Genomic DNA, 20,207 nt, shown 5'->3' with positions numbered 1-20,207 from the left:
CTGGAATGCATTCCTTTATTCTTTCAGTTCATTTTAACTTGGATTAAAGTATTTTTTTTTTTTTTTTTTTTTTTTGTGAAATCAAGTGCAACAAACATGTATTTATAAAGTGATGGTTAGAGGACTGTCATTTAGGCTTTCTTTGTCATTTCATAAAAGTAGTTTGTGGCTGGTCTTCAGTATACATTCAAATGTCTAGTTCTTTTGTTGTATGGTGAAGAACAATGTTAGAGGTACTTTATTACTGACACTTATTACAAAGAAATACTGTCTGTTGACTTTCAACAGTGTCTAAGTGTTGCCATTGAGTGTAAACCTTGAGATTATCAGCCCCCCCATTTGGAAAAGAATAGAAATAACTCGTAACAAGTGGACAGAATCAACTTGAAAAGTAACATTTTAAAGGGTGGTCTACATGCAACTTTGCTCAACTTAATGTAATACAACAAAGGCAGTGGGCATTTGTTACGAAAAATGTGTGTACCATACTTAACTTACTCCGAAAATGATGTTTGTAAGTTATGTAACCTTTTAGTAAGATCACTCTTTGTGTGTAACTGGGCAACTAATGTGAAGATCAGCTCCAAAGACTTTTGGTCTTCTATGCAAGTATGGTTTAGTAGCATGATCCAAGACTGCAAAATCATTAGTGGCACTCGGTACTGTAGTACTGACTACAACAATTTTGGTACTTCGTATATGTTGTTTCCTATAATGTGTAGATGTCTTTTTCCAAGGCTACCTACAAGGATTAACCACTTGCAGGTGGTTCTAACTTAGAGATGTAAACATTTCATGCAAAAAAAAATTATTTATAAAAATGGTAAAGGGTTTGTAATAAGCTCAGCACTGAGTGGAGAAGCAGTTTTTCGATGTGCATTAGATTGAAAAAAACAATTTTATGCTAGAAAGTACTAGATTGATGTATATGAGTCCAAGGGTTTTATGTAGAATGACTCCAAGGGTTTTCAGTAGCCCTGATTGGAATTTCTGAAGAATGTCCAGTTCCTGCACAAAATGTATTCTATATACCTTGAAAGTTTCATGGAGCCTGATGTTTAAAAAAAGAAAAAACAAACAAGCAAGCTATTCAGAGCCTTCAGAGGCCTAATTAGGCCTTGAAGTACATGGCTAGCAAAATATACAGCAGGATTCCCTCAGCCGGCCTGCTTGGTCCTTGCAGACAGACTCTCTTGGCACTAATGAGCTCACCTATTCTCTTCCCTTTTCACCCTTTTTCACTTGTTAGTTTTTTTTTTTTTTTGGTCCCTATTTTACTACAAAGGGGAAAAGATGTAACAGCCATCTCATCTCAGTTGTGTGGTACTTTGTTAGTGAGCTATCAGCGTAGCCAGAGCTGACAGCGTGCTGTAACTGTTGTCAATTAATAGGGAGGAACATTCGTCACAACTCTGGCTTCCTTCCACTGTGATGCCACATCGGCGCCCTTGTAAACGGCACTTTGGCACGCTCCCTAATGCCCTCTTCCCTCTCACCATCTCATCTCTCTTCCTCACTACTGATGCTGTTGCTATCAGAGAAGGAAAACGTATTTTTGAATTCTTCAAAAGCAGGCAGGAGGCATGTTTTGCCATAGCAGCCTCCACCTTCTTCTGTTTTGACATTGACTGTTTCGTAGCAGAGCATGGAAAGAGGAGGCAGGTAGGCTTCATTGAAGCTATAGGAAATTTCTTGGTTTCAACATGTTGCTTGGCCTCCCACACCTCTCTTTAGCTTCCTTAAGGATCAGTCACCTAGTGGGAGCAAAAACTGGAGAAAAGAGTACTAACGATTGAGTGTTCCTGAAAACCTCTGGAGCCTTTATATGGCAAACTGCAGTCAAAACCCTTGAATAACTGTCCTGTTTATAAGCTCCACCAACAGCAAGGAGCCATGGTTTTTGTTTTCGACGCTTAATAACCAATTGGTCTTAAAAAGAATGTTTTAATGAACCCAACCTCCTTTGCTCTGATTTCGTGACTGCTGCTATGGATTATATGAATGCTGCACTGTAAGAGATTGTGATAATGAATGAAAATTATCTCCTTTCTTTGAACTTTGTGGTGTTGGCCCAGTTTTCGATTATGAATACGGTCAAGGTGTTGATTCTTATTGATGAATAAACTTAGCAAGCATTCCTGAAGCACTTGCTTCATTATACTGTCGAATTGTCGTGTGCTGCATCTGACACAAAATCCCCTGCTGTCTGTGCTTGGGCCACCACATTCTACTGTTATAGCATTGAAAAGGTCGTCCAACTATGCAGGCTCACACTACAGATAATGTCGTAACATCACGTTTGCATATACTCATTGAGCTGATGTGTTTCTCCAAAGTGATTTAGTGTTAAGCTGATTACAATGATTTGGCCATTTGTGCAGCTGGGTAATTTTAACTGCATCAATTCAGGGTGATCACCTTGATCAAGGGTACTACAGTGAGTTGTTTTTTTTTTCTCGAGAAATCATACCTTTCTGTGTGAATAGTATTTTTAATCAATATATTTCACTCCAGTACATTTGTAAAGGACAGAATGCACTTTTGCTCTGTAAAATTTCACGCACTTCTCCTTTGAATTTAATATTTGCAATTTCTCTCCATGAAACTAATAAAGTAATTATTACTGTGAAAGTGATGTTTTCTATGGATTTCATTGGCCATTGCCAGCTGTCAGTCAGTCACTTTTATATGAACCTTTTACAGTGCCTCTAGCTGACATCCTTTGACCATTTCAGTACCCACAGTTTAATTGTGAGACCAGTCAGTGTTGTACTGACCAGTCGGAGTTTAGGGTTCAGTTTTCACTTGCCTTGATGTGTTTAATATGAAGGTCAATACGTACCATTTAAAAATTACTTCTAAAATGCAGAAAGTAGTAAAAGATTTCACATTCTCATCCGCACTCTTCTAGTTTTCTTGTGAAAACTGTCATTTTACCTTTTTTGTGTGTGTGTTTTGTGTGCTCTGTTTGATTTTGTCATGGGTTAGTAAATTTTGGTGAATTACCAGTTTCCCTTTATTGAGAGATGCAGCACTCAGGGTAGTGAATGAGTATTGTCCAAAATGTTGTAACAAATCTGTGATTGTATTTTACGTTTACGTGTATTCATTTAGCAGACGCTTTTCTCCAAAATGACGTACATCTCACAATGTGCCATTTTTTTTCTACTTTATTGTTGAATGTAACTTGTGTTGCTGTAAATACATTTTCATATTTTATAGTAAAACTGACTAGTCCCCCTTCCCCCGTTACAGCCAGTCTCCTTTTTCTTGTTATGGCACAACATTCCACTGGAAACAACAGTCTGGCTGTATCTGAGTTTTCCCGCTCTTAAGGCTATATGGTGTACAAATTCACCCTGGCCTAAAATCTGTACTGGCTGCACATCCACCTTGACTTCACGTGTGTTGTCATTTTTGTTTACCAAACCATGTCAGCCTCAGTGTGTATGAGCTCCAGGGTTTGTATTCCACCACCTCCTGTAGTACCGTTGAGCAAGATACTGTTCCTGTAAGAATTACCCAGCAATGTAAATGGGTGAATAGTACCTTAATATGTTGTTGATTTGTAGAAAAGTGTCAGTTATCAAATAACACCACATGTACTTTTTTTTTTTTTTTTTTTTTTTTTTTTTTTTTTAAAAAAAAAATTGCAGCCAGTTTGATACCTTTTCACCAATAAGAGAACAAATTGATTTAATTTATTGAAATGCATACATTTTTCCATCGGTTATCTTGAACCTGCTGACACTGCTACTGGTTCAGAATTAAAATGCGTTTAGTTCGATTTAGAGCAACTGTTCTTTTTTCTTTACTGAAATACATTTCTGGATCAGTTTTTTTAAATTTATATGTTATTAATAGCTTTAATTTCACCTGGGTACTATGTTTGGATACTCTACTTGCCTCTCCATGGGATTTGAACCTGGGTCCTTTGAATGCAAGGAGCAGCTGACTACTGTGCTGCCCACATGCACCATAACGTCAGTACAGACTGTTAGAGCAGTGAACATTTTCCCATCGTCTGACCATGAACACTTCATTTACTTGAATGAAGTTGCTGGTTGTTTTGCACAAACTCCCCATCCGACCAATGGTACCGATTCACTGCGTGGCCTCGGGCTCAACGTTAGGATGTAGGACTCTGAACTATTACGGTCCTGATGAATTCAAATGCACTCCCTTCACTATGAGTCCCTGTGCTCCTTTCCTTCATTTAGCTTTTACAGTCGTCACTGAAATGCAGCTTTGAATATAACCAGTTGTTAATTTAAGGTTAGTATTTATTTGCTGACACAGTTGACATTTGATTTTTGAGGTAAACCCAGCATCCTGAACATAGTCAGGGAAAGGTGTGAACAGGCTTCCTATGTAATTCGTGAAGGGTGCCTTAGTCACGCGGGCTTGGCGAGTGCTGCGTGTGATTATGTGCTCATGACTGAGTGCGAGGGGGCAGACGATGATGGCCTTCAGGGGCCTGTAGACTGGGCTGGGGCTTTGGAGACGTGTCATCTCTTGTGAGGCTTAATGTGCTTGTCCCTTAACCCCCATCAGCACTACGCCAACCACAGCACAGCCACTCAGTCCAAAAGCAAAGAGCGGGAGGTGGATAAGAAAGAGAGTGAGAAACACAGGGAGAGAAAGGAGGACAAGGACAGGAAGGACAGGAAACGAGTGAGTACATGCAGACCCACCGCAAGCATGGCCAAAATCCTGCATTTGTCTCGCTTTTGCACGTCTGCATATTTAACTTAATTATAAAGGTTTTAAAGCCAGCTGAGAGCTTTGTTTGTGTTCGGGATGGAATTTTTGATGAGCTGAATTATTGAATGATTTCTTCATCTTTTTATTAGGATTATTCAAACAACGATCGCGAGATGAGTCAGGAAGTCAAGCGCCGGAAAGACGAAAATGGGACAGGTGAGTCGGAGGCGCGCTTTCCGTGCAGCTGTTTTTCGAATGGAGATATAGTAGCCCGCAGTGCAGTGTTCCTTCAACTTCCTTCCACTCCTCCGAAGCCCTCACTCCTGCCTTCCCCCCAGGCTCTTCCAAGCATGCCAAGAGTGCCAGCCCCTCCGGCTCCCCACAGGCTGACAGCAGTGACAAGAGCAAGAGCTCTAGGTCCTCCGCCAAGGAAAAGGGTGATGTGGCCAAGGCCGAGAAGAACTCATCAGGCGGAAAAAAGGTAGGCACGGCCGGCCCACGCTTGTAGCACAAGCAGCCGGTGGTGGTACTGTGCTCTGCTTCAACCGTAGCACTCAACCACGCAGCTTTAATGACTCCTGCAAACAGCGACGCAAGTGCTGCACGGCCTGAATCCTGTTCAGTGGCCTCTGCTCAGTAAAGTGCTCTGCTTTTGATGACAATCAATTAAATGCAAGTAAATCTTCTCGGCTTTAAAAGAGTCTGCTAGAAGAGCTGCAGTGCAGTGGCACTTCAGAAAAAAAGATCTGGGGGGAGGGGGAAAAAAAATCTGGTTCCTTGCTATTGTTGCAAAAGGAAAAAGTCAGAAGCTGAATTATTTTGGTCTGAAACAAAGTGCTAAGATGATCAGACATTTTTATTTGTGCTTTCAATTTTTATTTATTTATTTTATTTATTGCCTAACTCTTGTTCTTTTGTGTGATTTGAGAAACTCATGCCATACCCTGTTATGTTGCATATTGAAGGAGTCCAGGCATGACAAAGAGAAATCTGATAAGAAGGAAAAGCGTGACAGCACCGGGCCAAAAGACGTCAAAAAACAATATCCTTTGGTGGCTTAATGAAGCAGAGAATGTCAGTGGCAAAGTGCCATTTACCTGATTGTCGTCTCATTGCACCCCTGCTGTTAGGGAATGAAATGATCAAAGTGCACATATTCGCTCCAAGTTCCTGGTCAGAACACTGGGTCCTCATTCCACAGTGCTTGTTTTCACTTATTTTTAGGTGATCAACCATAAACTCAGTGCCTGACGTATCTTTTGTGTGATTCATCGGACTCCAGTTTTTTCTCCCCTTAATTGCGACACTCATAAATCCTCGGAAAAGCACAGATAATGTATGGTGTTGCAGCCAAAGGTACGTTAACATTTGGGAGGTTTTTAAATGCAGTTCTGAGATGAAGTGTTACAGATATCATGAGCTAAACACCATTGTTCTTTAAAGCTGCTGTTGATCCCTTATTCTTCAGCGAAATGCGGCAGTCACTGATTGTCTGGTTAATTGTTTCAGATTTGCAGCTTTTAAATAGGACTTTGAAATGTGAATAATAATCAGCACTGAGACTGCAGAAAGTACACTGTAATTAGCGCTGGCAAACGGTGTCTTGGCAAGTCAGACAAAAAGGCTGTAACTGGCTCTGAAATAAATAGCATGGTGTTTAGACTATTTAAAAAAGTAATTTGTGTGTTTAATTTTACTACCTGGTAGCAAAAAGCACCATTAAATAGTGAGTATGTAAGCAGTTCACTGTGGTGGTGTGATTCTGTTAAAACATTCAAGGAATGTTGAATGAATGACATTGTGTTCTTTCTTTTCCCAGAATTCCCTGTTGTGGGCTGCCACTGTCCGGAGAGAGACTTTCACCGAACACACTTGCAGCCAGTCAGCTTCTGTCCTCACTCTGTCCTGTCAGTCTGAAAAGAGAAGCTGTCTCACTTGAAGTACTCTAGCGTCATTATTTTTGTTGTCCCACCTTGGAAGGTTCTAGTGTTTTACCATGCTGTATGGTTTTCCTACTCTGTATTTTCAGTAATCTGCTGAAAGTGTTTTCCGTTATAATATTAGCACAATGTGCTGCTCACATGACAAATGTAATTTGAGTAAAAACAAGTCTTGAATATTCAGATTTGATGTCCTCAAACCTGCCTGCTTCTGTTTTCTTAACTGACAAACTTTTTTTTTGATGTCAAAACTTGATGTCAAACTTACATCTGCATTTACCTCATTTAGATTCCTTTTGTATTTATTTTTCCTCCTTTTAATCTGTTTATGTGATATTTAGGCATAGTGTGTGGAATGATATGTGGTCTATTTGTATATTATATGTACAATAATAAAATGGTTACATGTAATTAAAATCACAATTTCTTTTCTTTCCAATGTTCAGTTAAATGCGTGTGTGTGCGTATGCATTGATCAAGTTTTTAAATGATTTGTATAAAATAAAGCTACATTTCTTCATAAAGCAAATAGATTGTAAAACTTGAGAGGCTTTGTAATGCAGTCACAAAACTTTCAGAAATACTTTTTGCAGTTTTTATCTGCTGTATTCTTCCAGTGTATGCTTTTTTTTCTAAATAAACGATAGTTTTCTTAGTGGGTCATAAATAGTTGTCATGTGCCTCATTCTTTGTGCTCAGTGAAGACAAAGTACCTCATGCAAATGTTTCGAAGGTTTAATATCCTGAGTCAGTTGTGAATTGATGGGTATAATTGACCAGCTGCTTGTTGTGAGTAGTGTGTTTAGAGTTGAACGAGCCTGTATTTTCTCTAACGTCTATTTAGAGTCGTTAAATGGAGTCGCGCAGCTTATTGTTTCGAATCTGGGTTTGCACATGCAATCAATGTAAACTGCGGCTTGGTTCTTGTTTTGTTCTTACGCTGTAAGATATTTTTATAAGTGCGTGTGTGTCGGGGGGGGGAGAGATTAACAGGACAAAAAAATGTCCTGAACTGCTTTGTTTAAAGATCCAAAATACCCAGTTCAGCTGTGCCACCTTAGTAGGATACAGGGGAATGTTACTAATAAACCAAAGTTAAACCAAAGTTCTGCTACACTAGCAGAAACTCATTAACTTCGCATGACCTGATGTGGAGTTGTTTATGAAGGCATCGCCACACATACAGAGGATCAGGGTTTGAATTCCTTCCCCTGCCATAATACCTTTGAGAGAGGTACTTGCCCTGAATCAATGCAGTAAAACTTACCCTGCTGTATAAAAGATAAAATGTTCTGAGTAGCTTAGTGTACAGATGTAACATTGCAAGTTACCTTGGAGAAGCTTGTCAGCTAAATGTATGAATAACAATGAACTGAACTCTTCTTCTGGCCATGGTGGACATAATTCATTTAAAGCTTGACGTGTTTATTTTCATAGCAGCTGATGCAATGCTTTCAGATGATATTGCCAGTGGAAAATAATTCAGAATTCCGATGTTTGGCACAGGGTTGACCTGCAGTCACTCGAGAAACCAGGGACAGTGAGTTTGTTTTGACAAATCAGTCAAAGTTCAGCAGTGCTTATTTGTATGCGTGCATCATACATCACCTTGGAGGACAAGAAGTGTTGACACAATCTGAAAGACATTTACTCATTTAGCTGACACTTTTCTCCAAAGCAACTTACAATGTTAAGGTACCTACAACTATTTACTCTCTATGTTTGTATAGCTGGGTAATTTTACTGGATTAATTCAGGGTAAGTACCTTGTTCATGGGTACTGCAGGAGGTGGTAGTATTCAGTGTGGCAACCTTCAGATTTGAAGGCAGCTCCTCTACCCTCTATCCACTACCCTATCAGCTGGCCCAAGGAACTTCAGCCAAATTCAGCATGTGAATTGAAGGTGAGATCCCTTAGTATTCCATATTATGACAATGTGATCAAAGTGTTGCCCGACAAACATAGCCGCATGTAACCCTTGATAAACTGAGAAGTGAAAAACTACAAGCCTCTACTTCCTCATTTTCTGTGTGTGACCGGAATTCTGAAGAACAGTATTGTGTTGATTTGATTTATTGTACTGCTCAGGAAAGTTGCTGCTCTGGTGCAACAGGTGCAAAGCTCTGCGTTCACAGGCAACCCCGTCTCACAAAAGTAATGTGTTTTTGCCCTGCTTTCACAACTGGCTTCTTCCTTTCTTACTCTGCCATGAAGTTCAGATCTGGAGAAGATCAGAATAGAAGTTCACACTTTACTTCTTGTGAGTGTGATTGTCCTCGGAATACAGTCTGGTGCCTGGCTGTGAATTTCTACACCTGTTGACTCTAGCTATCTTTTCCTTTGACTCTTTACACAACTTTTACATCAATCATGTGAATTTTCACTTCTGTTTCTTATGTTTTCTTTTCGTGAAAATCAATTAAAAAAAATGTCATAAATTGCAAGTTTGCAGTTCAAATAACTGAGGTTGAAATGTTGCCTGTGTTTTTTATTGTCATTAAAAGTCAGAAGTGCGCTGTGTTTCATATTTTTTGTATGCATAGTAGTTGGGATGGATCTGTATGTTTTACTGTTAGTCTCCAGTCCTGCTGCTCTTACTATCCTTGATGGTGTTTTGTGTCGCACATTGTCACTCACTGATTTAATAATAGATTATAATTATAATATTTGTCTTTTTCATCCCTATAAACAGTGGGCTGTCTTTACAAGGTATATAGGATGGGTTGTGACAGTGATCTGGATTCCCATGGGGAGCAGAAGGTAACCAGTTTAGGTATATATTTTCCTATAAATGATTACATACACACACACACACACAGAGTCTGAAGCCACCCGCCCCAAGCGGCGATCATAGTGAACCAGAGCCTAATCTGGCAGCACAGGGTACAAGGCTGGAGGGGACACACCCAGGACAGGATGCCAGTCCATTGCAAGGCACCCCAAGTGTGACTCGAACCCCAGATCCACCAGAGAGCAGGCACAGGCCAAACCCACTGCACCACCGCAACCCCCTATAAGTGTTTAGTTTAAGTAAAAAAAAAAACAGTGTGAGATTTACCTATCACATATCAATGTAAGTAACCTTCGCTGATGTGGTGGTGGAAGTGTCATGGATAGTCTTAGCATCCAAGGGATTCATAAAGATCAAGAAGGCTGATGCCGCAAGATGCACTCCGGGAGAACAGTGTCCAGAGTCCGCTGCAGCTACACCGATTACTGCTCATAACCTCCTGTATGCCCTTTGCTGAATTTTCCCTCCCCTTCTGCAAATCAACTTACCTGTTTTAGCCCCGTTGCTAGAGGGGGAAACTGAAAATTTGCCAGCTGCTGCCCCAGAATCCTCTCTGGTGCAGGGCTGTTTGATGAATGGCTTCAGTATGTTTCAGCAAAGCATGAGCCATAATGAGAATGTTCTCGGGGCCCTCTCTTTATGGCTCTGGAGATGAAGTTACCCGTTTATTGTGTTGTTTTCCAATGCGATGAACACAAGATATTGCTGGGTAATTACATTGAGCGCTGCTGCTTCCTCCTCCCCCGTTTCACCACGTGCTGCTCTATGGAGAACCAGGCCTTCTACTTGTCCCATTTGAAGGTGATAAGCCCTGGTTTTCTGGGTCAGAACCCAATGTGTATATATGGTTTGATTCCTCATAAGCTGCTATAGGGACATGGCAGGGTGGTTTACCACACACTCACTAACAGATACTCAGTAACACACACTTGATACCACACACTTACCTCACTCTAAGCCACATGCTGCTGAACCTGAGAAATGCACCCACTTCCATCTTTGTTTCCACTTATTGCCACAATGAGCTCTCTTCTGTACCTCTTCTGCCCTCCTGCTTTTCTCCAAGGTTGCAGTTGTGAAACTGCAATTTTCCTTCATTTTCCCGCTTTATGCGATGACGATAAAATCAGATTTTCCCAGCAGAAAGGATTTTATCGACATGTCCTGTAGGTTAAACATTTTTTAATATTTGCTCAAGATTCTCTGGAGAAAATTTTTGGCACCATGCCCCCCTAGGTTAGCAGTTTTTGCAATTTCCCATTTTCATTTAAAAAGCCTAAGGGAGTTCTGTAGGTCTCTTTTTATTATGATTTATTTTGCAGAATCAACTCTTTACGCAGCTTTTTGAGAATATTGGAAGAGGGTCCCTCTAAGGACCTAAACCAGGAACCTTACACCACTTCGCTCGTGGATTCGGTTAATAGATGAATTCAGTCGCACATTATTTATTTAGACAGCACCTTTGTTCAAGGCCACTTACCATGTTAAAACTGAACAATAAATAAGTGATTATAATATTATAGCACATCACTCAATGACTGTCTAAGATGAAATAATGCGCAGCAGTAACACGTGATCAACACAGGAACAACGTAAAAAAATGAAATTATTACAAAGATAATCTGCATCTAAGAGCACAGTGAGATACTGTACACATGTATAGACAGGGCTCCAGTGGTCCGGAGCCTATCCTGAAATCATGTGGTACTAGGTTAGACGGGGTAGAGTCTGGAAGGTACGCCACTGCATCACAAGGTAACACACACACACATTGACTAAAACTGCTAGTCCCCAGGGGGTCGCGGGGAGCTGCAGCCTAACCAAGCAACACAGGGCATAAGGCTGGAGGGAGAGGGGGCACACCCAGGACGGGATGCCAGTCCATCGCAGGGCACCCCGAGCGGGACTTGAACTCCAGACGGACCAGAGAACAGGATCCGGTCAAACCCACTGCACCACCATGCCCCCTATCACCAAGTAAGTAAAGTAGATTTATTGTTCAACACAGGCGATTTAGAGACCTCTGAGAATAAAGGCAGAGCCTGGGTGCGAGCGCTGGCTCAGAACAAGGGCAACAGGTGCGAGGAAGGAGAAGGAACCAAGTCCAGCAATAAACTTAGCTTCACACCTCTAGGGTAGAACAACAAGAGTAAAGGGCTCTTTGGGGCCAACAGCATAAGAAGCTCTGGAGCTTTACAGCATCAGTAAGGAGCCCCAGTGGTGTAAAAACTGGTACAGATGCTCCTTGACTTACGATGATTTGAATTATGATTTTTTTCAACTTTACGATGGTGAGCTGGCGATAAACATTCAATAGAAACCGAACTTTGAATTTTGAATTTCGATTTTTTTCCCGGGCAAGCGATATGCGGTGCGATGCTGTCTTTTGATGCTGGGCAGCGGCGGCAATCCACATCTCATAGTCTGTCTCGCGGTCGCTATATAGGTACCCCCCTGTATCTACGTTGTGTTTTGTGGATCCATATTGTCACAGAAACGTCCATCTGTATCTCCTGCTGCTGGTGGAAAGAAGAAGAGGAGGGCAATTATTCTTGAGGAGAAATTCAAGACAACTGCCCAGGATGAAGGCTGCAAGCCCGCAATGGCCATCGTACGTATGCTAGGCTATGATGTTCGGTAGGTTAGGCGTATTAAATGCATTTTCGACTTACGATATTTTCTACTTACAATGGGTTTATCGGAACGTAACCCCATCGTTAAGTCGGGAACTACCTGTACGGATGAGCTACTGTAGAGGAAAACACAACAGTCACACTCAGCTTCAGGCAGTGTGAATGAATGATGAGTGTACAGGACAAATTGTGCACAATGTGTGTGACAAGTATGATCTGTAATGTACTGTAATGTTTTGCTTCTCTCGCATGTTCGCATTATGTTCAAAGTGAACTCTAGAAATACTTCTGCGTTTTTGTTGTTTTTCTTTCATGTAATTAAGGTTTAAGAAGGTACAATCCAAACATACTGTATTACAATGGATTTTATTTTTCATATGTAGCCACAAGCACTGTACATATGTTGACAGCTGCGTGCGTGTATTTTTTTCTCAGTGATTGTTTTCACATTAGTTTTGATTGTTTCATGAACATTTACATAAAAAAGCTGACATTTTTGCAGACAAGTTTTTTCTCTTTTTTTCTGAAAACAAAACAGAAACAATCTCATGGAGACATTTTCAGAGAATTTATCTGTGGAATTTCAGATATTCACTTGACTGATAAATTGTTGGTTTAAATGCCACTAACATTTTCTATAATTATCTTGAATAACAGTATGACAATAAATACAAAAAAAATCTAAGTTTTTGAGTTTCACTAGTACTAATATTTGGTTTGATTAAATAAATTAACAATAAAATATCATGCTGGGTGTGTGAAATAGTAACACATACACTACCAGTCCAATATGGATTTACATGTATACCGTATCTTTTTTACCAACAGTTAATGCTGTGATTTTGTTTTTGATGGAGCTGCTGGTGAGTCTGACCTCTAAAGTGGGAACCTAGAACTTGGCCATGTGTGAGAAATTGTCAAACCCAAACCCACCAAAGCTTACATAAAATAGTTTGTGCTGTCAGTGTGACCTCAATAATGTTTGCGGGTTTCTCCGGTGTCTACCTCAGATAAGCACTTATTATTAATGTGAAAGCAGATGGGAAGCCGGACTGGACGCTATCGAAGCAGTGGTCACTCAACAGGATCACAAAAGCCTTTTATGGAAGCAGGCGCAAAAAAAAAAATCCGTTCAGAAGCGGAAATTTGTTTACAACTATGACGGAAAGTCGGGAAGTATTTGCAATGACGTCTGACCTTTTCCATGAACATTGTTGTGGGTATTTTTGGACTTACCCTTCCAGATTGCTCTTGTGAGATGGTGAAAGAAGATTCCTGCTGTTCAGAACACTGGTGGTGACAAAGAGACAACCTTTGTCGCCGCATAAGCGTATAGAGTTGTGCAGTGTCCAGCTGTGCAGTTTTTGTATACAGCTGGGTAATTTTACTGGAGCAATTTAGGGTAAGGACCATGCTTAAGGGTACTACAACTGGAAGCGAGACTTGAACCTGCAATCTTTGAGTCCAAAGGCAACAGAGCTCACCACTACACTACCAGCTAAAAATGACTTGCTCAGCTCAATATCATCATATCTAAAAATCACACTGAAGTAATTTGCCTTTATCTGGTGCTTTTCTCCAAAGTAATTTACAATGTCAGGTTACCTACAATTATTTACCCATTTAATAGAGTTGGGAAATTTTGCTGAAGTAACTTCGGTTGAATAGCTTGTGTAGGAGTTCTATGTCTGAAAGTAGGATTTGAACCTATAACCTTAGGATTCAACTGTAGGCACTCGAAGAACTATGTTACTAACTACCCCTTTTACCTCCATTTACTATTTTTTTTTCTGAACCGCTTGTCCCATACAGGGTTGCAGGGAACCGGAGCCTACCCGGCAACACGGGGCGTAAGGCCAGAGGGGGAGGGAACACACCCAGGATGGGACACCAGTCCGCCACAAGGCACCCCAAGCAGGACTCGAACCCCAGACCCACTGGAGAGCAGGACTGCAGTCCAACCCACTGCACCCCCCATTTACTATAGTTCCCCCACCAATTCAATTCATTTTATAGAGCGCTCTTCTCACGCAGAGACACAGAGCACTTTAACACAGGCATAAGGCAAGAAAAACAAATACATCAGATAAGAAACAAAGAAGACTGTAGACTACTGACTACCATAATACAGTACTTTTATGGAGCTATAAGTATGCCTACTGGCCATGGAGGAAAGGAACAAAAACTCCCAACTGAAAGAAAACCTCTGGGGGTCCTAGGGCCAGTGGTTGCCCAACCCTCCTGGGCATTTTAGATTTAGTAACAATTCTAAGCCAGTTAACGGGTAATAATGATATTGTTGCTAAACGGTATCTTGAATCCCTAGCTCAGCATGGAACGTCTCATCCATCATGGCAATTGGTCATCATCTTCAGTCAGCATGGGATTCGTCTGTCACGGGCTGGCCTCCTCAAGTCTTATGTAGCGAGGCAGTGCTCAACAAGAAGAAAAAACAGTTAGTAATTTCTAACTTAAACAAGTCATTTTAATTTGCATTGGTATAGAGGTGGGAAAAGCAAACACAGGTAAGTGAAATTACATTTCGAGGTGGAATGCCTGAGTGAACATGTAAGTCTTTAGTCTGGATTTGATGAGAGAAACAGATGGGACATTTCTGACAGTAACTTTAGACTATTCCACAGTTAGGTGCTCTATAACTAAGGGCGCGACCTCCTACTGAGGTCTTATTGATCACAGGTACTTTAAGGTAGCCTGCATCCAATGAATGAAGATATCGTCCAGGGATATAAGAATCAATAATCTCACCAAGGTAAGCAGGAGCAATGCCATGTACTGCCTTATAGGTCAAAAGTAGGATTTTATAATCAACTCTAAATGCAACCAGGAGCCAATGTAATGATTTAAGTACCGGTGTTATATGGTCGTACTTCCTAGTTCTAGTAATAATTCTTGCAGCAGCATTTTGTACCAACTGTAGCCTGGATACAGTCTGGTACGGACAACCCGACAATAAAGCATTACAGTAATCCAGCCTGCTGGAAACAAAAGCATGAACCAGTTTCTCATCATCTTGCCTACATAGGAATCACCGTAATTTAGCTATGTTTCTTAACTGAAGGAAGCACGACTTAGTCAAAGCATTTACATGCGATACAAATGACAGCTTCCCATCCAACAGGACACCCAAATCCTTGACACAATCTGGGATGGTGTCCAGAGAGCAACGAGACCACGGCCTGTGTATTCAGAGCGTGACGGGCCTGCGAAACGTCCCCGAAAACTGCTGTCCTTCTGAAACGCACCGCCGTCACAGGGATCATGACACCTTTGGGTTTGTTGCTCATATGGAGGTGCCGAGGTGACGATTGCTTCACTATTTTCCTGGCTTTAATCACAGTTAATTGCAGGCACTGAGGAAAGGGACAGTGAATGTGGAAAACTGGGCGCGGTGTCACTATATACAGAGAGAAGGGAGATTCAATCGCTTCCTACAGATACAGTATGTATCTGCCCATGCGGCTGATTCACAGCAGCCAATTATTGCGGGGGATGGCTTAGGACGTAACCAGGGTTACCACATTTACTCGGTGTGAAGTGGTCGGCAAGGGGGTTCAATGCATGGTGAACCTCTTATTACCTTTGAGCAGTGCACCGAGCCTTGTTTGTCCTCCTGCTCCTGGGGGGCAGATTTGGTCACTCAGTGTCACCTTCAGCAGAAATCTTGTTGTATTCTTCGCACACTGTCAGTCTTTTTATTACAAATACATATACGCAAATACAAACACATACAGGACTTTTACTGCATTTTAGTCGCATGGATCTACGAATGGAACGTCCTCTAAATATAGCGGTATTTTTGTAAATGAAGCACAATGGCTGAGTCACTAAGAAATATGGTGCCTTGTAGCAACGTGGCCAGTCGCCGTCATCCGTGGAGAAGTCGTCCAAAAGGACGCCGTCCTAAGTCACGTGTATCATCACTGTGTAACGTTTCTTTCACAGTACCGTACTTGTTCGGATGATGGAGGACTTTTTATTCAAAAGGTTTAAGTACATTTACTCCTTAAGCTAAGGCTTTTCTCCAAAACAACTTACAGTAAAAAATCCTACAACGCAACAAAAGTCAAATTTCCTAATGCTGATTTTTTGCGTTGATTGTGATTACTGAAAATTTACCGACTGCAAAAATACCACTGGCTCTACAGTGACAGTTTTTTACTGTCTTTACAGGCCTTTACAGTACTGTGCAAAAGTTTTAGACGCTTGGGGAAAAAGCTGTAAAGTGAGAATGATTCCAAAAATAATGCTCTTAATTAATAAACTTCCTACATAGCTTAGTAACCATCCATCATCAACAAGCGCTTGTCCTGAGGACGACCACCTTGTGTCTTCTTGCTCTACTCACTCTCGCCATGGTGTAAGATCTGAGCGTTAAATTGCCACATCTGGCAAGACCTCACATTTTCAGTATGGCTATCCCTCATCCAGTTTCATTGTCTCTATACAGCTGTTTCTGCTTCAGTCTATTGGTGTTCCATACAAAGACCTCAAGTTCTCTATTTGGAAAGTGGTTTATTACTATTTTACTTTCTTTCTTTAACGACATACAAAACCCCTACTGTAATACTATAAGTTTTTGCAAAAGAAATGCTTGGAAATCTAAAATATACTCTTTCCCATTAACACTAATGTAGAAAAAACTAATATTTTTGTGAAACATCTAAGTGCCTAAGACTTCTGTACAGTACTGTACTTTACACTAGTACTTCATAGCCACTGGAAGATTCTAGAAGTCACCAGAACATTGTAGAAAGTACAAAAACATTCTAGAACGCATCAGCTCCTAAAAGGCACTGGAATATTCGGTGCTTGGGACCCGGTGCCAAAATTTGCTAATTTCGAGAATGTGTAATATTTATCTAAAAACTGACATAGAGTAGGAAGTAATGCCAAAAGTATGTTAAGGCTTATGAAACTGAATGGAAAATGCAAAAAAATAAACATAAGATTTCTGTTGTACTGTACATTATTTACCCCTTTTTACAGCTGGGTAATAAATGACTTTTGTTGTAACTTTACTGAAGCAGTTCAGGGTAAGTGTCATGCTCAGGGATACACTAATAAGAAATGGGGTTTGAACCTACAACCTCTGACTTCAAAGGGAGCTGTTCTAACCACTATGTCACCCCTTTTATCAAGGGCCTTTTGCCAAAAAATAATTTGTGTGTATCATATTCTCATCATCTCTAAAATGCCCATGATATACCGCCTTCTGACAGTGACATTTGCTTTTTACCTTTTCTTTTTGAAACTCCAAATGAAATTTGAGTCACAAGTGAGAAATGTGGTTCTGTTGTAACCTCTATCTTGTCATAACCTGTATGATCCATTACATATTTTGTAAGTTTTCTAACATATAGCAGCCCTTGGATATAATCACTGTTTCTGTGAAGTCTCTACGTGAATCTTAATGAATTTTAAAGTTTTCTTCCAGGTTATTTATAAGCAATCAGTGTGATTAGTGTTTGTGCAAGCAATAAAGGTCCTACATATTGGCAGAGTGGGATTGTTCCACTTTTTTGCATTTTTTTGCATACAATCTTCCTTCAAACTCTTAATCGCAGACACACCATCGGGCCATAGCTGCACTCAGACGTGCTGGTTTATTATCCTTTTCCATCTTAATTCACTTACTTCTCCATGCATTTTTAGTGGCTCTTTTTTCATTTATCTGTCAGCACCAGAGTGACACAACAGGGGTCCCTTCAGCATCTCACTAAGCTCTTCTTTACATTCCTTTGCCTATGACGGAGTGATATGACTCCTCTCCCTTTCACTCGTCTGATGATATGATACATGATAAATTTTTTTCTTCCAGAGGTGTTGGCAGCAGGCATTAGACACTTATTGTGATTGGTTGGCTTATTGATCGCTATGAGAAGGAGCACACCTCCTTCCTCTTGGAAATAGCGGCCCTCATGGGGAAGCCCGACAGGTTCAGCTTGTCAGTGGAGATGTCATTGGAAGCATCCATAGCAGGACACCGTGATAGGTACCATACTCCGATGGCAACCGATTCCACGCAGAGGACCTGCACCATTAAACAGATGACTAAACAATACAACATACTGCCCATTTTTATTGATTGTCTCCAGGCTTTAACAACTCAACGGACATTAAAAAGAATGTAATGGTTATAAAAGACTTCATCCATATAAAATCCCCGACTTTACTGGAGTAGCAAGAATGCGGCATAAAACAATTTAGCAATTTCAAGCTTGGCAACTTTATAGGCTCTATGTTTCCCAGCAGCCCAGCTCCTGTACACAGTCCCCACAGCAGGGTGCCCAAGTCCCAGTACAGCGAAACGCAGAGCTTCCAGTGTGAGGCTACACATCAATTAAAGTCCAAAGTAAACCTGGAATAAAAGCAAAAGCAATTAAAAGTAGCAGCTAGTCTGACTGCGTACCATTCCAGCTGCCCAAGGGTGCTTTGTGTGTCTTCCAGGAGGAAGGAGCCCAGTCTATGTAACTGCGGGACTTTCCAAATTTCGTCGTATTTAAATACTTTCTAGAGGATGATGTCTAGGGGCTTTTAAGAAATTCCACCGCAAACAGTGATATGAGAACTTATACATACGGTAGTACCATCCGAAATCAAATCCTAATAAACATCATTTTCCTTCTGAGAATCCTTGGGGGGGGCATCCCATAGTGATCAATGTAGTTTCATTCACCCAAACTTCGAATTTAACACCCCGAATTCAGCAATTTTGACACCAATAAGGTATTAATATCCAGCTGATTTATTTTTGAGTTGAAGAGAGGTTAAGAAGAAATGAGAGCAGGTTGTTTTCTAGCGGGTTTTTTTCCAATCATGTCTCTCATGCCCTGGCGGCGACACTTAGTAAGTGGTGCACGACCACCCGCATTTCTATATGTAGCATGAACAATGGCTATTTTGATTAAAGAAATATCAGTTCTTTTCGCACCAAACTCCATATACAGATAAGAGCACTGCAAATAGTTCCTTCATAAACTGCACGCTAAAAAGTAAATAAACCATGAGGTTGTCAGCTATAATTGTGTCCTGGGGACCACTTCACAAACACTGCTAGCCCCGCTCGGCACTTTTAACAGGCTGGAAGCGAGAAAAGCAGACTGCTGTAACTGTAGTGTGTGTGTGTGTGTGTGTGTGTGTGTGCACATATATAAGCATTCCAGCTGTGATTGCATAATGAGGTTCAGTAGCTCTGCTGTAGGGTTAGGGTAGTTGCTACCGTAAGGAGACAGCTTTGCCGGGGGGGTCAGGGCTGCAGTCATACAGATATTGCTTAGAAGTATATTTTAATATTTTTATATTTCACTGTTAGAGAGAAAGTAGGGGTGCGGTGGTGCAGTGGATTGGACCGGGTCCTGCTCTCCAGTGGGTCTGGGGTTCGAGTCCCACTTGGGGTGCCTTGCAACAGACTGGCATTCTGTCCTGGGTGTGTCCCCTCCCCTTCTGGCCTTACGCCCTGTGTTACTGGGTAGGCTCCGGTTCTGTGCAACCCCGTATGGGACAAGCGGTTCCGAAAATGTGTGTGTGTGTGTTAGAGAGACGTGCTCCCCACTAATATTCATGTGTGTTCTGACATTTTAGCCATCAGTTTACATCTATGATCATTACATGAGTAAATAAAAAATATTGCTCAAATTTTTCATGATGGCTTTTAATGATGTTTTGATTAGGCATGTCTTGAATTTTTATTTTCATGTTACGCAACATCCCAGGTTATTAAATCCACTGCAAATTATTGTGCATTTAATGTTTTTATGGATTCAGTTCTATTTTGACGTGTTGATAGTTTTCACTGTGATTGATACAAACATAAATAGTAAGTAAAAAAAAATTAAATGGTAGCATTTACAAGTTAATAAAATTGTCAGTTGTGAATTATGGGTTTTTCCATGTCAGAATTTGTTCTTGTGGAGGGGGGAGGAAAGGCTGCTGTTGTGCTCATGAGACAATTTGTGCTTGTGTCTTATGCTGAGCAAGGAATACTTACATTCAGCTGACACTTCTCTCCAAAGAGACTTATAGTGTTAACATTACAATTATTTACACAGCTGAGTAATTTCATTGGAGTAATTGAGGGTAAGGACATCACTCAAGATGGGGATCAAACATGCAGCCTT

General features: G+C 40.9%; 1 protein-coding gene across 1 annotated transcript in view; it reads left to right on the top strand.

Moving 5' to 3' along the window:
• Positions 1–6,984, top strand: part of LOC108925422 (THO complex subunit 2-like) — a 45,217-nt gene extending 38,233 nt beyond the window's left edge. Inside the window, exons 34-39 of the mRNA XM_018737319.2 lie at positions 4,555–4,674; positions 4,854–4,920; positions 5,043–5,185; positions 5,670–5,746; positions 6,012–6,060; positions 6,524–6,984. Coding sequence (XP_018592835.2) covers positions 4,555–4,674; positions 4,854–4,920; positions 5,043–5,185; positions 5,670–5,746; positions 6,012–6,039 — 435 coding nt within the window. The 3' untranslated portion in view covers positions 6,040–6,060; positions 6,524–6,984. The remainder of the gene's footprint in view (positions 1–4,554; positions 4,675–4,853; positions 4,921–5,042; positions 5,186–5,669; positions 5,747–6,011; positions 6,061–6,523) is intronic.
• The last annotated feature ends 13,223 nt before the right edge of the window (positions 6,985–20,207 follow it).

The sequence above is a fragment of the Scleropages formosus genome, chromosome 13 (assembly GCF_900964775.1).
Source record: "Scleropages formosus chromosome 13, fSclFor1.1, whole genome shotgun sequence".
Classification (NCBI taxonomy): Eukaryota; Metazoa; Chordata; class Actinopteri; order Osteoglossiformes; family Osteoglossidae; genus Scleropages; species Scleropages formosus.
Note: the sequence above shows the minus strand (reverse complement) of the source record. Positions and strands in the feature narration are given on the sequence as shown.